Raw genomic sequence first — 18,292 nt, forward strand, 5'->3', positions numbered from 1 at the left:
AGGGTTAGAAAAAGTCCCAAAGACCCAACATTACAATTTAGAATTAGCTTCATATACGGTGTTCGTATCGAAACACGTGTAACAGTAGATTTTAAGAAATAGTGGTATTAACCAAGTAAAACCTTAATTAAAAATAGTAAGAAAAGAATAATATATTTTAGATGGAAAAAAATCATTTTACTTCGACATGTCGCTAAAAATACTTCGATATATCGATGTCCGCGTCCCCATCTCTAAAGCGGAACCATGGAGACGAATGTTTTTAAAAAATAACTTTAAAATTTGAATGACAATTCGTTGACAAGGGAAAGGAAATTTGTTTTCAATCGCGACGTTTGGTCGATATTTTGTTTTAAGCTTTAAATTGGTTGCACCTGGTTCCAGTATTTCTGACGCATTTCAATCATGCTGTCTAAACTTTACGTAGCTACAGATAAAGACAGAAGAGAGGCGCAAATCAGGGAGAGAAAAAATAAAATCGAACAAGAGAGAAAGGAGAGATTTTTCAATGTGAAATTCAGGAAAATCGGCGTAAGTTTTATTGATCAAAAAATATTTTGTATTTTTACATATATGTAGCCTTTAAAATGTATATAATTAAACAATAACTATATATTTATTTTATTTGTTTCATCATTACTAACATCATTAGACTGGTGAGAGGCTAGACAAAATTCTATGTAATATACACAACAAGCCAGGGGTTGAAAACCATGATTATATATAATTTTATTATTTTAATTTTAATTTGAATAACATATGAGTATACCCATTTTTTTAAATTTTGTCTAGTCTCCCAATCTAGAAACCCAATCACCGGTCAAAAAAAACTTAAAATGTAGTTTTAGTTTTATTAAATAATATGCAGTTCCACCAAGAAATGCCAGTATAAACATATAACTATTGTAGAAATAAGGATAAAAAAGACTCCCATTTAAAAAAAAACATAGTCGCAAAATTGGATAGTGTATAAGGGTTTGAAAATGTATGATGAGATGCCTGAATGTATGAAGAATGAAAAGAGTCTGAAAGAATTTAAAACGAAATGTTTTGTTTACTGTTAGAAGATGTAAATATATATCGCTCACTCCTTTCAACAACGTCATAAAGCAAAAAACTTGATTTTTCAGGAGATCGTTTTTAAAGTTTAAAAATATAATGAAAGTATTAAAAATAAATATCAAGCCAGTTATTGAACTTTTTACTGTGCAACATTTTTTTAAAAGTAAAACCTGAATGTTTTATCTCCAATATTTGGTATATTTAAAAAACTCATTAAACCTTTTCTTCAAAAATGCAAAAACAACACTTTTTGCCCTGTAGCCGGTAAATATTAAGTTGAAAATACTCCGCTTTTGCTGGGATATAGTACATTTTTTGGGCATTCCGAAAACATGCACAACTGAAAATTGACGATTTTTGATATATGACGTTATCGAAAGGAGTGAGCGATATATGATGTAAATTAAGTGTAAAAAATAGTTATTAAATGTAATATAAGCTAACTAAAAAATAAATTTAAAAATATAGGAACATAAAACTTAAACATTTTAAAATGTATGTAAACACACTCGTATAGATATTAATAGAAATATATAGTAGATACACTATCAACTTCCTTGATGGACCTTTATAATATCTCACCCTCTGGTCTCAATCCTGCGGATTGGTCTGTAGCAACAGATGACATCTCTTTCGCCATTCTCGCCTATTTTCGGAAGTCCTCTTCATATCCTCATTCGTCGAGCAGCCCATGTCTTCGTATAAGTTGCTTAGGTATTCTCCGCATATATATTTAAACATATTTTTTTCAGATTGATATTGCATCTTTAGAGAGACAGGTGGAGGAAAATAAACTAAAAAAGGAGAATGAAAAGCGAGTGGATAAAGCATTTGCTCTTCAATTCAACAACGATTGCTTTTTGTCTTATCAACTTGCAGAAAAAGAAAAGGAGGTAAATATTGTACAAATATATTTTGTTGATATATTTCATCGATAACTTTGTAGTGTGGTAATAAAACAAAAGTGGACAGTGAATGATAAGGAGAGTGTTTTTTTTGTACAAATAACTGAATATTTTATATTGTTTATAACATTTTGAGTGTTTCCAAATACTTCACATACAAATAAAAACAGTAACAAGAGGACCTTCTATACAAATAGAAAGAGTCTTTGCTTAGTAAAAGCTTTCCCTACTTCAACATAGATGGCAGTTGTGAACTCACATGTATTATGTCACGAGTTTAATCAATATACCTAGGAATTACAAAAAAAAAATCGAATAGTGTGGTTGTCAATCACAGCTAAAATTGGTGAATGTTACACATGTGTAAAGTGATCAGTTAACCAAGCGTATGGCGGTTGTAAGCCCTGTAAATGTCCAGACGACTTCCATAATCTTCTTCATATATGTTGAGATGTCATAAACTTTTTTTACATTGTATTCATACAAGGAATTCATGTATAATGTCAATGTCTAACTTACACAAGCTTGTACGAGTACGGGTATTCAACTGCGAGTGGCCGAGCCATTGCTTCTATTCTGTTTGCCCACCTATATCTTCTTCATAATTTTTTCGAAATAGGTGTGATGTGCTTATCCTTTTTTGTGTTATCCCTCTCCATATGCAAATCGTGTAAAGGATATTATATCAGATTGATGCGGTGTATAATTGATCATTAACCTGTCCGAGAGTATGGCCGTACATGTACAGCCACGCTTGTAATAAAAGCCTTGTGACATTTATTTCTTAAATGACACTTGTACCGCCATCTGTGGTTGTATTTAAACAATATAATCACTAATCAAATCATGTTTACTGGTGTAAATATTTTTTTATTCAAGAAAATATGTTGCTTTTAAAAAAATATCAAAAAACTCACTCCCCAGATACAGTTTTGTCTGCAGAAACTCACTCCCGGACAGGTTAATTATATTATGTCAAAATTAGTCTTGCTATTTAGATCTAAGAAGGGTAGAATACATTTGATGTGATACAGATATCGCAGGTGAAGAACGTAGGACATCACTACTAAGTAGGGAAGGAAATAGAAAAGGAATATAAGGTGGGAAAAGGGGAACACTAGCAATGGTCGAGGCTTTCGGGTTTGCATACTCATACTCATAATATCATACTTTATTGATGTGTACGAGTTCCATGAGGTTAACTGTATTTAAATGAATTTAGTTGTAAAATTTTAAAGGCGAGATGAATGTACATAATGAATCCCTGGAACAGGTGCAAGAATTTTTATATCTAGGAAGCATGTTCACATGGGATGGAAAAAAGGATAAAGATATTGAGAAAAGAGTGAATGCAGGGAATATAATAAATAGTGTTTAAACAGAGTGATTGCAAATAAAAATATTGGAATGAAAGCCAAACTGGCGGTAAAAAAAAGTCATTTACATACTGCACAAGTTCTTATGTGTTCCAATCAAGCAGAACGGACTGTATTTATATTTCAGGAAAGACGAAGGATAGAAGAAGAGATAAATGAGTACCGCAAGAAGTTTCAAAGGAAGGAAGATCGGAGGGAATATGACTTGAACGATCCTGAAGGTCTGAAGAAGCAGCTGCCACCACGATGCGGTGATTCTGCTGAAATCAGCCTCGCCTCCGCACAAAAGTATACCAATACGTCCAACCTAATTGTATTTTAAATGTATTTGTTAATATCATCTAGGACCACGTTGGTACAAAAATTAACATCAACATTGACTTCATGAGCATTAAAAATTCCTACCATGTTGTGCATAATGCATACAATACATATCATCCAGGATTTGTTTGCTTAACACATTGCTGTCAGGCAGCTTTTTTACCAACCCCGACCCTAATTATACTCAGACAGTCTGCCATCCAACCCTCAGTATACTAATCACAAGTAACTACAAACCCAATTCTGATCTTAACAATGTTTTAGGCATCTCTCACGCTCTACCAAAAGTAAGCAAATAGAACGCTTATAAGCATCTCCCGGTCTCTACCAACAGTATGTAAAAGACCCTTTTAAGCGTTTCCAGAAAAAACAATGTGTTAATACAGATATTCCATCAATGTATTGGTACATACTTGTGTTCTCATTGATGCGACATCTTCTACACATACTGCGCTCCTGGTCAAAAGAACAAGTAGACTAGATTCAAATCTTAGATTTGTTTGACATAGTGTAAGTGACCTATTCACAATACAAACATTCTACCAGTGAATTCATACATACTTGTGTTTATTGGTCAGACATCTCCTACATGTACTGTGCTTCTGGTCTTTGTATAAACTAAATTCAAACTGTAGATCGGTTTTACATGGTTTGAGTGATCCTATGCATAATACAGACATTTAAATAGTGTATTGGTACAAAGTTGTGTGTTTATTGGCCTGATATCTCCTACATATACTACGCTTCTGGTCATCACTTAGACAGACTAAATTCAAATTGTTTGGCACAGTGTACATGTTTCTATGCATAATCAATTTGTATATAGTTATGTTTATTGGTCCATCTTTTACATATACTGTGCTCCTGGACAGGAAATGAGTGATGCTGTGCACAATACAGACATTCTATCAGTGCATTGGTCCATATTTGTGTATTTATTAGCGGAATCTGATAAGGATAATTTTTTTTTTTTTTAAAAAAGAGTGAAATATTTGTGTTTTTTTTTATTATTTCCACAAATATTTCAATTTCATGCTATTTCTGTGAGCCTAAGCGGCTCATTATTAGAAATAGGTATCAAATTTTTGTGGGTTCGAACCGAGAAACTCTGAAGAGTCTGCGACACTGACCAGGGGACAACAACCGGACACTAATTATGATAATATTCTATGAATTTAAACACATTGAAAGATTTATATTATACATACAATATAACTAAACTCATACTTGAGATAATGCATTACTTGTTTGGAATTTAGTCTTTCATTTACAGGCTTTTTAGACCAGCATTCATCATCTGAGCTTTTAGTAATTTGATAATTTTTATAATTCAAAAAAATACCTTATAGGTGATTTGATTAAACAGTAATTTAAAACTGTTTTATGCATTGGTTTATGCATAAGCAGGCAGAGTTAATATTCCATCTTTTTAGAAAAAAGTAACCAGTGCAGTTCAGGTACTGAAAAAGTATAAATGACACCCGGCATAACAATAAAGAAAAATATAAATTCTCCTATGGAAATGCTTCTCTTGCAACAGTTGTGAAAATACTCAATTCGCAGTGAACATTACTGTCAGGATAGATCATGGAAAGAGTGTAGGCCATTGTATGTTCAAAGCAAATTAATATATTCACTACTCGCAGTTGTCGCTTTCGGTCACTTTAGATTTTCTATAAATTTGCTGGGTAATGCATAATTGTGTCAGACGTAAATTCACTACCTGAGTAAAATCAAGAATTAAAATCATACACCTAAGTAACTTCACTACTAACTTAGAATCATTGAAATGTATAAACTCATGCCTCTAGCGAGATAGCGAGTGTTTTTGCCTAGAATTTTCACTCATGAATTACATGAAATTATAGTAACTTTAAACATAAAGAGTAAATCCACTCACAAGTAGGCATAGGCTATGAAACTTTTAAAGTTGAAGCCTGAGTAGGGACATGATAAACGGTGTTGCATAAGCCGTAGCTAGATTTCAGAGTCACTTGGACGTTAGGTAATTCAAAAAAAAAAATAAATAATTGTGTCAGATCCGAATTAAAACAATTCTTGGTTTGGTTTAGGTTTGAAGGTGAAGACTTGCGGAGCATTGAAAGAGCTAAGGCTATGGGAAACCAGAGACTGTCATGGCTGCAACAGCAGGTTGTATTTTTATTTACATCTTCTAAGAAACATCCATTTTGTGTAACATTTTCTAAAACAAATCAAGACTTGATAAAATTATATGGTCTTAACAAAGTATCACACACAACACGACGAACTGTCAAACATACAACTGCTTAGTTATAGTGCTCCTAGTTTTTTGTGTTTAAAAATAATATAATCGAAGTTTTGTGAACCAAATGTTATCGTAGTTTATTAATTATATAGTTTTGCATTAAAACTATCGTTTTCTGTGCCCTTTATTTATAAAACTAGAGTCCTTTTAAACATTTCAAGTTATAAATCATTTTTTTGCAACAATAATATTTTTATTTTTTTTTAATAATTTTTTTATATATTTTTTTTGTTCTTTATATTTAAAGTCTTTTACTTTAAAACTTATTAAATATGGAGGCAGGTGAAAAACCTCCAGATCCCCCAGATCCTAGATTTGAAGATTACTCCAATGTGGGTTCGCCCATTATTCACCCAACGGTGAGGTATAAGCGAAACCTTAAGGCAGATTCTTTTGAAGAAGGTCCTCCACCGTCAAAGCAGGTAAGTATGAACACTCATTCGAGAGATGAAACAATGAAAAATTTGTATACAGAAAAGGATGTCGGTCCTTTTATTGTTTATATTCAAAAAATTGCAGAAAATTCCTCCATCAATAGCTTAGAGGTAGGAAAACTCCTTTTTAATAATAAAATACAGGAAATCATACCTCGAGGTGGTATACGGGCTATTGGCCGCAATAGGATTGCCATAGAACTTAATTCATTCGAGGCTGCAAATAGTTTTGCAGAGAAACAAGGTATTCTCAATCAAAATAATTACAAGGCATACATCCCATATCATATGGTGTCACGCATGGGTTTGGTTAGGGGCATTCCGACAGAATGGTCCCATGAGGACATTCTGGAGAATGTGACCCTCCCAGATAATTGCGGTAGAATTATCAAATCTCGCCGTCTCTCTCGGAAAGTAACATCTCCAGACTCTTCTAATCATACATGGGTACCGACCCAAACAGTCGTGCTTACGTTTCAAGGACAAATTCTCCCTAAAAAAATTTTCTTTTTTTACTCCGCTGTAGAGGTGGAATTTTATATGTTTCCCACAATGCAATGTTTTCAATGCTGTAGATTTGGTCATTCGAAACCAGTATGCCGTTCCCAGCCTCGGTGCTACAAATGTGGATCCAACCACCTAGGAGAGTCATGTTCCGCTTCCTTAGAAAACGCCAGCTGTATACACTGTTCTGGCAACCATTTTTCTACCAATCGTAATTGCCCAGAGTTTATACGCCAAAATTTGATTAAGAAAAATATGTCAGAATTAAATATTTCCTATTTTGAAGCTTCTAAACAGACGTTTAGTAAGGGGAAATCCTATGCGGATAGCTTAAAATCCTCAAATAAACATCCTTCTCAAAACATTTCAAAATCCTCTTTAGATGGTGAAGCTACACTCAATTCATTACCCGCCACAATTACCGCTCCCCAAAAAAATCGTGCCAAATTTACATACAAAACTCCCAGAGCTCCTCTTATTCCCGGCTACGACCGATCCAACCATAACTCCCTTCTCATCCATCCCAATGGCTCGGTAAATTACCAATCACCCGATGGATGTGCTATCAATCAAAGCTCTTCTCCAGCCATCAACTCAAACTCTGCTGAAAGTTTATCACAGAGTCTCGCCTTCTCTAATGAATCTTTCTCTAAATCCATTCTAACCATATTACTTGATCTCTTACTCTCCCAAAAATCCTTACCGTCCAACGTTGCTATTATTATTCCTGTCCTTCAAGCTTTCATACAAAATGGCCCAAATCACTTCAATTAATTCTCTTTCGATTCTCCAATGGAACTGTCGTAGCGCAGTATCCAACAGAGATGACATCAATCTTTTAATCCGCTCTCACAAAATTGATATTGCGACCCTATCTGAAACCTGGTTCTCTCCGGGTTCAGTTATCTCATTCCCTGGCTATTCTTGTGTCAGAGACGACCGCCTTGACGGAAGGGGCGGTGTAGCTATCTTAATAAAAAATAATTTAATTTTCGATTTGATTCCACTTCCATCACATCCCAGAATGCAAATATTAGCCATAAAAATTCTAGATTTATCAATTGTTTCCGTTTACTCAGCTCCCAGAAACGTATTTAAGCAATCATACTGGAGATCTATCGTGAGTTGTCTCTCCCCAAATTTCTACATTTTGGGAGACCTTAATGCTCATTCTACGTCCTGGGGCTGTACGTCGTCCGACACTGCAGGAAGGGCCATCGTTGATTTCATGGAGGAATCAAACTTATGTATATTGAACAATGGTGATCCAACGCGTATTGCTCCGGCTAATCATAGCCAAAACGCCTTGGACATCTCAATCTGTTCCTGCAACCTGGCAAGCTTGTCCTCTTGGAATCTATTGAGTGACCCTTTCTCCAGTGATCATTTCCCTATCATCATCAAAATGATTAATTCCTCAAATCACAGTCATCATAAACCCAAGAGATCTAACTATTTGATCGGTAGGGCTGACTGGAAAATCTTTGAAGATTCATTGAATGCTAAGTCCAAGTCCCTGTCGATCGATGGTGACAATAACAACCCCAACACAATAGCTAACAAAATCCACGAGTTGATAATCGAGGTGGCCAACGTTGCTATCCCCATATCTAAAAAGGTTTTGCACAAGTACTCCCCTCCTTGGTGGGATAAGGAATGCACGGAAATGGTTAAAAATAGAGCATCCAGTATAAGAAAGTATAAAAGAAATATAACTTCTGACAACTTTTTGGAGGTTAGACACGTACAGGCCCTAACTAAAAAATTTCTTAGAAAAAAAAAAAGACAGGGTTGGCAAAATCTCTGTAACTCTTTGTCTCCCGAAACCCCGCTCGGGGATGTCTGGGATTCAATAAGAAGATTCAGAGGATCATACTCTCCGAAGGTGAACACTTCCAAATGTACATCCTGGATAGAGGATTTTGTTGGGAAACTTGCTCCATCTTACGTTCCCAGTTTTTCCGAACTCCCTAGAGAACCCCCAATCCTTCCAGGCGCTGACTACCTAACATCTCCGTTTTCACTCGATGAATTATCGATGGCAATCCAATCTTCTGGAGATTCTTCTCCGGGCCATGACATGATTCCCTATTCCTTTTTCAAACACTTTCCTAAACCATTTATGATCCTAATCCTAAAAATGTATAATCTCATTTTAAAATCTTGCACAATCCCAGACTCCTGGAAAAGACAAATCATAGTCCCGATCCCCAAACCTGGTAAGGATATATCCCTTGGAACTTCATACAGGCCAATTGCCCTCTCATGTTGTTTTCTCAAAATTCTGGAACGCATGGTAAAGACTAGGCTCGAGTGGTTTGTAGAGAGAAATAACCTCCTACCGTACTGGCAATTTGGTTTTCGAAAAAATAAATCCTGCATCGACAACCTAAGTGTACTAGTTACTGATATCCATGTTTCACGGTCCTGTAAAACCGACTTAATCGCCTGCTTCTTGGACGCAAGTAGTGCTTATGATAATGTCCTTCTCCCATTACTGCTGGAAAGAATGAATGCCCTCGGGATCTCCAGTGGTGTTGGCTGCCTGATATTTAATATGATGTGCAATAGAGATATTACCATAGATACTCCAAAAGGATCCGTGATTAGAACGGTGTACAAAGGTCTGCCACAGGGATCGGTATTGAGTCCACTGTTATTTAACATCTACACTCAGGATCTTCAAACACATATTCCCCCTGAAATCTCCATTTTGCAGTATGCGGATGACTTCGTGCTGTATACATCAGACAAATCCACACCTCGCGCTTCGAGTGTATTGAATAGGGCACTGGAACCCGTCGGGGCATGGTTCGAGGAAAGTAATTTGGAATTGGCTCCGTCCAAAAGCCAAATAGTAGTATTTTCTAGAAAGCGTAACATCCCCGAGTTAAATATAAAATTGAGGAAAATTCAGATTCCTGTGAAGGACAATGTAAAATTTTTGGGCGTCACATTGAATAATAAGCTGTCATGGAACAAACACATTGAAAACATTGTGGCTAAGTGTGAAAAGAATATTAACATCCTACGGGCAGTTTCAAGAGTGTGGTGGGGTGCCCACCCGACTACAATGAACATGCTTTACTGCGCTCTTGTCCGAAGTCATATTGATTATGCGTGCTTTATAATGGACCCTCTTCCAAAGTATCTGCAATCTAAATTAGATAGGATACAATATAAATGCCTCAGATTAATTTTGGGAGCAATGAAATCATCTCCTGTGATTGCCTTACAAGCGGAGTGTGTTGATATGCCGTACTCTTTGAGGAAAAAACTATTATCCAACAAATTCATCCTCAATAGGACTAACGATAGTAATCATCCAATTTTTCCGAGGCTTCAACTTCTTCATGCTTTTTTTCAATCAACCTCAAACAAAAATACTGACAGTCCTCCTATTCTCTGTAGATCCTGGCATCACATTGTAAACACCATGTCATGTCCTCTTGAAGCCACTCTTCCGTTATATAACATTTCATATGAAGCTGCTATTTATAAACCTGATGTATTTCTTTCTATTGGAATAGATAAGACCTCGTTGGTTCTTAATGCCTCTTATGTTAAACGATTATTCATACAAAAGTTGGAAGAACTTTGGCCTAACCACGTTGCAGTATATACTGATGGCTCAAAAAGTGCCGTAGGAGCGTGTGGTGCTGCATTATATATTCCTTCCCTTAATATAGAAGAGCAATTCCAATTACCTCGTGAAGCATCCATATTTACAGCGGAATGTGTGGCCCTTAGAGAGGCTCTGAGAATAATTATTAAACAATCCTTGTCACCGACAGTAATTTTTACTGATTCTCTCAGCGTTGTGAACCTTTTATCTTCAAATAATAATCACTCTGTCCTTAAGAATAATCATATTCTTTGTGATATAAAAAGAATGTTATATATGGTTAATGTTGAAAATAAAATTGTCTCGATAGTTTGGATTCCATCTCATATAGGAATTACAGGTAATGAGAGGGTGGACTCCATGGCCAAGGAAGCCCGGGACTGTGGCGTGGTTCCCAGTCTATTCACCCTTCCCATTCCTGACTACCTTAGTGGGCTCAAAGCTGGTGCAAGCGAGGAATGGAATGAAATGTTCTCCATAACATCCACTGGATCCTATTACAAGTCAATCCAACCCGTGATACCCAAATCCCCTTGGTTCCGCAAAGTTAGGATTCCCAAGCTGAATGTGTCCCTTCTGTGTAGACTGAGGATCGGACACACAGTACTTGCATCCCACCTCAAAAGGATTAATATTCTAACTTGTTCGTTGTGCGCGTGTGGACAGGAGGATGAGACTGCTGACCACGTATTTTTCAACTGCCCCTTACTCCCTAACCTCGAGTTCATTCAGGACATTCGGTCTGAGGGTTTGTCCTTCCCGCTGAATGTCCAACACCTATTGTCAATGAACTCGAAAAATGTTAACGGTGCGATTATTAAACATTTAAAAAAGTATAGCAAAAGCGTGTGACCCCAAAAAAAATCAATAAAAAAAAAAAAATTATTTAAGTATATAAAATCACTAGTATGGCAGGTATCACCCAAAATTGGGTGCTTTGCCAAAAATAAACAAAAAAAAAAAAAAACAAAGTATCACGACAGGTGGAGTACGACAGGTGGAGTGGGTAGACGCTCGGCTGCGAAACTGGCGTCGCGGGTTCAATTCCCGCCAATTGCAAAATGAATTCAAGAAAGATTTCTTTTTAATTGGTCTGGGTGTTTGTGATGTATTTTTCACATTTACCTTTCCTATCCTTACTATCCTACCTACAGACAAGCATCTAAAATAGACGCTATGCGGGTTATTCCTTTATTTTAAAAAATCATTTGACGTTACTTATATAAAAACAATGAATTTCACTTTCTCATTTCTATAAGAGGTAATTTGTACTTTAAATATTTTTTATTCGTGGGTTACAATCTGTATGATGATTGGTTTGCTTCTTTCATGGTAAGTCTCAACCCGTCTCTATCCTGTGTTTATCACTCCAACTCGGCGTACCTGCTACTAAATATTAGCACTGTCTATGTAACACAAGCTAGTGCGAGTTTGGGTATGCAGCTCCGAGTGAACTAGCCACTCTTTATTTCCTGCCTGCTATTTCTACATCATATCCTTGTAGTGATGTCCTTCACTTAAGCTTAAATTAATTCTTCTCCTATATCCGAGAATCTATAGCCCAAAACTTATCATCTTGCCTTCATACAATTTACGATCCACACTACATCAATTTGATACAGTGTCCTACTCATCATTCGAGTGTGGATAGAGTAAAAAAAGAATAATTAGTTTTTGTAATACCAAAGGTTGAAATTCTACTATTATTTAATAAATCTTCTAAAAAACTCACCCCTTAGATACAGTATAGTTTTACAAGAATTCGTTTGTTGACAAGATAATTATGATTCTGGTTATTGCAGATTAAGGAGCGGAAGACGTGTGAGGAAGAGATGAAGGCCGCGGAGGAGGAATACAAGAAGGCCACCACAGCGCGTGACCAGAGGGCCCTTCAGCTAGAGTACATTGAGAGAGAATGTCGTCAGAAGTTGGATGAGGCCAACGCCAGATTCAATAAAGCTTTGGTATATATACTGTTTTTTGTCTCCTCCCTAGTGTAGTGTTTAGCACATTTGGCTACTGATGAAGGTTCCGCATTCTATCCCCCAGGGGGTTAAAATAAATATTAACAATATTCTTCTTCTTCTTGTTCTGGATCTTAAGGATATGTTTGTGCCTCCGTTTTAGCTCTTGGGATGTTGACTTGTGAATGTTACACAAGTGTATAAAGTGATCGCTAAGCTAGCCGAAAGTCAGGTCGTAAGCCCTGGGATGCTCAGATTTCCATCTTCTTTCATATAAATAGGAACAATAGATGTTTCATATCAAGTTGAGATAACTATAAAAATAAATACTAGTGATTTTTTTACTCCAATATTTATTTAATGTCACCCTGGACTGGTCCCTGAAGCGCTGGACTGATTGACTACCTTAGTTTTGATTGAGATGATAATATCATCACTCACTCCTTTCAAGAACGTCATAAATCAAAAAACTTGTTTTTTCAGGAGAACGTTTTTCAGGAGAAAGTATAAAAATATAAAACAATTTATTAAAAATAAATATCAAGCCACTTATTGAACTTTTTACTATGCAACAGATCTTTTTAGGTTAAACCTGAAGGTTTTTCTCCACTTGAAAAATAACTAGTTTATTTAAAAAAAATAATAAAACAATATCTTTTCTTCAAAATGCAAAAACAACACTTTCTGCCCTGTAGCAGGTTAAAATTAAGTTAAAAATATGCCGCTTTTGCTGGGATATGGTACATTTTCTGGGCATTTTGAAAACATGCACAACTGAAAATTGACAATTTTTTTATTTATGACGTTCTTGAAAGGAGTGAGCGATATATTAATACAATGTTGTGCTATGTGCATCATAGCACAACATTGTATTAATATCATTAAAAGTAGATATGAGTTAAAAGTATTAGTAGTATACTGTTTTATGTGTCATGTTCCCTGCAAATTAAATGATTTTCACTAGGCATATAGTAAGACTACCAAACAATACTCCACTTAATGTTATTTCAATATTACATGGTAGTATTGGAATTCCCCAAAATCGCAATTTTGTTGCTTTGATACTCATATGCAGTCTCACGGTACATTTGTTATCATTACGGTACGTTTTAAGATACAAGTTGTTTCTCCTTGGTTTATTAAACTGTATTCAAAGTAATTTTTTTATTATTTATTCATGCAGGCCGATGAGAGAAGACAGCGTGAGTTGGTGGCCCAGGAGATGGAACTGCAAGACAATAAGGCGGAGATATACAACAACCTCACGTCAGGAATGTTGGCAGAGAGTCACGACGCGGCGAGCAGCGCATTTGGGCCAACTCGGACTGTTGGATCCATGTACAAGGGAATGACTCAAGCTGATAAGGACAGGATTAGGAAGACGCAAATGGAGCAGATTGTCCAAAACAAGGTCTGAATATCAGCGAGTGCCATGGAATGTTAATGATCATTTGAAGTCAGTGTTCCCAATCTGGACAAGGCAAAAATATTCATCAGTGGTGTGCTCAGAGTTTTTAATCAGGGTATGCAGTAGGGTTGGTTAAGGATAAGGCATAGTAGGCACTGGTCGTGTTTCTATATGGAACGCAAGTAATCCAGGGGGCATTGCTTTTTTCCGTATATAGAATGCACGCCTCTGATATTAATAAATGGTGAATTTTCTGTTGTTGAAATAATTCGCTCTATATAATTTTTTTCTCAGGTTTTTAGTAACCAAATTCTTCTTTTGCTGTCAATTTTTCTTTTTTCAATATCAGTAACATAATATTATCAAAGTATTATTACTCATAGTCCTTCAAAACATAACAATCACCAATTTGCTTATCATACAATATGTCAAATTGATCAATTGTGAAGTTCAGGTAAAGCTCCTTAGGGTAGCTTTTTTCAACTATCAAAAAGCATTTGTTTCCAAACAACACGTTGCCAAGGAAGCCTTAGTTCTTATATTATCAAATAAAAGGAAAAACTGAAAATGGCCCATGCATGTTCGTAATGAGTTTTGCCTTCAGTCAATGACATGCAAAGTATATTTGATATTACTTAAATATTTATAATATGTATTTTTGTTAATTGACTAAATATTTATTTTTTAAATGCTTGGTTTATGGTACATTGGAATTGAAGGCCTGTTGACAATACTCAGCAGTTTGGCTTCTCCTGAGGAGTTTTACATGTTTTTTTCCCAGCAATGAGCAAATGCTGAGAAGTTCCTGATTGGCCCATACTAGTTAATCTTTCCTATTCCCAAAATAGATTAAAATAAAACATGTTCTTGGCTATAAGAAACAAAAATCCACTTATTGATCTATAAACCTTGTACATTAGAAGCAAGGTAAATAATAAATGCAACTCGACAATGCTGTGTAAATTGGTCACTGCCATAAGTCAGCACAATTGTCAAACTTTAGTTCTAGAGGTGTGACTAAAATCTCTAAAATCTTCTTTGGTGTTTTTTCTCAGTTTGACACATTTAGAGTAATGACACTCTTGGGGTACCTATGTCTAAACAGACCATTTATTTTTGCCCTCAAAACGGGACGTCTACTAACTTTTATGTAATAGTATGTATATTCAAGAAAACACATATTTTTTCATACAATAACACGTATCTTATAACGGGATGGTCCCGTTCAAACAGGACATATGATCACTTTAGGTATGTGGTATATATTTGTTTCCATTTTGATTTGTTTAGGCAAAACGGGAAGCTGAACAGTTGCTGCATTCTCACTGGGAAGATCTCTCTAACAGTATACTCAAAAATGTGTATATGAGGGATTGCGACGAAAAGAGACTTATGAAGTAAGATGTTTTGTTTCCTTCAATATTAATAGGTTTTTTAAGATCTGTCTGCCTCCATAGTGTAATGGTCAGCACGCTCGGCCACCGTACTGGAGGTCTCGTGTCAAATAAATATAAGTGATTTTTTCACTCTAATATTTATTCAATATTACCCTGGACTGGTACCTGAAGCGGAGGGCTGATCACTCTTCCTTCATGTGTTAACAATTTGTGTTTATATGATGCAGTATCGTATGCACCATTGGGTGCGGACAAGGGTTTTTATGAATTTTTTAAAAAGATATACATAAAATAATAACCTCTATCTTCTGGCTGTTTTCCTCAACATCAATTAGAAGAAGAAGAATATTGTAGCATATGTTATTGATGTAAGAAGTTTTTTTTCTTAAGTTTTGTTGCCAAGCCCTATTCATACCTAAATGCTAAATGGTACATAGGGCATGACATCGAATCAAAGGTGTTATCTTGATCACTAAATACATGTAGACTAGGTGATCAGTCCTGCTCTTCCGATTGTTAGATGTGGAATGCAGATAAGTTAAGGGTGTTGGACTTTATGGGTCTTTGGGAAAGGGAATTGAGTAGATTGAAATATCAGACAGCAGTGAGAGAATAACTAGGGCACTTTTTTAGTGGAAGACCGAGAAAAACTTGGCACGATCAAGTATTTTAAATACTTGAAAGAGGTCAGGTCAGAAGTCTGAATAAACGGCGGATATGTATTAAGAGGCGAAGACAGATTAGTGTGCCATTCTATTCTCTCTGCCTACCCCTGTGGAGAAGCAGCGTAATGGTTAGTTTGTACTTGTACAAGCTTGTGTATGCTAGACACTGCTGTATACAAGTTCCCATGAGGGGTGGACATATTTTTGTGCTATAATTACATAATTTTCAATAATTTATATTTGAAGCACTAACTTTGTGATTTTTCATTTTATAATTAAAATGTAACTTTGGTTTAAAATCACCATAAATGTATTTTTTTTATAAACCCTTATCCGCAGTGTTATCTTGATCATTACTTACATGAAGGCAAGGTGATCACTCTTGCGCTTCAGGAACCAGTCCAGGGTAATATTTATATAAATATATATTTATATAATATAAATATTTCAGTGTAAATCACTAATATTTATTTTCACCCCCCCCCCCCTTGGGAATTGAACCCGGGACCTCCAGCACGGTAGCTAAACACGCTGACCATTACACCACGAAGGCGGAAAAGATTTTTCAATTTTATTATAACTTAATTATAATGTCTACCGGTTTCGAAGCCAACCTCTTCATGTTAAAGAATATTTTTTCGAAGCTAACCACTTCATGATAAAGAAAGAGTCTTGATAAAGAAGCGGTTAGCTTCGAAACCGGTAAACATTATAATTAAGTTATGATAAAATATTTACAGTGATTTTAAAACACAGTTACATTTTAATTACATAATTTTCTCTTTCACTTTATTATATATGTTTTTGTATGGTATTTTTAGTTCATTGTGTTTATTTTTTTTATTTTGTATTTAAAGAAATTAATATTTACAGGGAGAAGGCGCAACAGGTTATGAAAGAAAACTTGGAGCTTTCAATGGAGCAAAATAAAAAGAAACATTTTTTCAATCGAGTCTTCAATTCTAATCAACCGACTGATGAGTTCTACAAACAATTTAATGCTTCAACAAGATAGATAAAATGTCTCTCTCTTATATCGCTCATTGCAACAAAAAAAATTATCACTGTATGAAGTTCTTTGGTCATAAATTGTGTGTAGCTATTTTTTTGAAACTTTAAAATAAATTTGGGAGCATACAAGTCTTTTTTTTAATAATAATTATTCAAAAATTTAATTTATAAAAAAAATAATCACTTTGTATAGACCGAGGGAATTGACAATGAAAAATACAAAAAATTAGCAGTCGGGAAATCTATAAAATAGTTTGAAATAAGGCTTGATTTTTTTAAATAAATTGCTGATTTAGAATTTTTTGTGTGAATTCATTTTTGTTTTAATATTGACGGTAAGTTCATACTGTTCTATTAAAAAGTAGAATTGTATGGATATCCTCAATCACAAAAAAGTATTGGTGATTGACATTATCAAATAATACTATATTTATAAACTTTGGACCATCAATGCGCTTTTCGAAAACATTTGTTTTCCCGGGATTGCATTATTTCAATGCTATGAACTTGAAGATAAATATTGCTTCTCAGGTTATGAAACACTAAAATACGAAAATAATGTAATTCAAAATTGGGATAGATGGAACGAACATAAAGTATCCCAAACAAATCACACATTTAGTTTCAAATCTGCAGCTAAAATTGTAGGTAACCTGAAATAAATCTATAAAATTGATTCTTCAATTTCAGTTAAAAAGAAAAATTTAACAATTTAATAAAAATTTCTAACAAAACCAAAATTTGTTAAAAAATAATTCAATTGAAAAATAGCGAATAAAATTAAAATCTTAAGAATGAGGCGATGAATGTTTGCAAAGACAAAGTGGTGTGGCGTTTTATTCTTTCTGCATACATTTAAAATCTCGAAGGTGTTCTGTTTGCAAAAAGATCTCCGTATCCTGATAATCCAACTTACTTGTTATTTCAACATTTGAACATTTATATTTATAAAGGTTCTAGATGTTTTTTTTTAAATAAGGACTTTATCAAAACTTCATAAGGAATTTGTAAAATTTTGATGAATAACATTACACCAGCCACCGTGTTCAACGCCTTTTTTGTTGTTCCTACATCAAAACAATTCTAAACTCTCGCCAATCTGACAAGGTAACCAAATGATATAAATATAAATGACATAAAACCAGACGATTTATAATTCCGTATTGAAATTCAATTCTTCCAGTAAATTTCAGATTTTTTCTAGGCTTACTCCAAAAATAAATATTTATTTCCGGTCACCTTTCTTTGTATGATCCTTTTTATACTAAAACAAAATTTTGTTCTTTGGTAAAAAAATTAAACGTTTTTGTTTTTCTTAAAAGCTTTTATGTTT

The 18,292-nt window shown here is 34.8% G+C and overlaps 1 protein-coding gene across 1 annotated transcript; it reads left to right on the forward strand.

Annotated features, from left to right (window-relative positions):
- Positions 1-292: 292 nt before the first annotated feature.
- On the forward strand, positions 293-17,130 carry LOC148313196 (RIB43A-like with coiled-coils protein 2). The gene is made up of 8 exons (XM_088266623.1): positions 293-531; positions 1,815-1,955; positions 3,471-3,631; positions 5,737-5,815; positions 12,317-12,478; positions 13,662-13,889; positions 15,177-15,283; positions 16,822-17,130. The coding sequence occupies exons 1-8, from the start codon at positions 406-408 to the stop codon at positions 16,961-16,963; spliced, it is 1,146 nt and encodes a 381-aa protein (XP_088122749.1). The 5' UTR covers positions 293-405; the 3' UTR covers positions 16,964-17,130.
- The last annotated feature ends 1,162 nt before the right edge of the window (positions 17,131-18,292 follow it).

The sequence above is a fragment of the Brachycentrus maculatus genome, unplaced genomic scaffold, assembly GCF_059751285.1.
Source record: "Brachycentrus maculatus isolate JH-2025_06_01 unplaced genomic scaffold, ASM5975128v1 h1tg000017l, whole genome shotgun sequence".
NCBI classification, from domain to species: domain Eukaryota; kingdom Metazoa; phylum Arthropoda; class Insecta; order Trichoptera; family Brachycentridae; genus Brachycentrus; species Brachycentrus maculatus.

Excerpts from the sequence above, each read along its gene's own strand:
- LOC148313196 (XM_088266623.1), top strand. The coding sequence starts at position 406 with ATGCTGTCTAAACTTTACGTAGCTACAGATAAAGACAGAAGAGAGGCG. Across the intron at positions 1,956-3,470 it reads TTGCAGAAAAAGAAAAGGAG|GAAAGACGAAGGATAGAAGA; the intron begins GTAAATATTGTA and ends TTTATATTTCAG. Across the intron at positions 5,816-12,316 it reads TGTCATGGCTGCAACAGCAG|ATTAAGGAGCGGAAGACGTG; the intron begins GTTGTATTTTTA and ends TGGTTATTGCAG.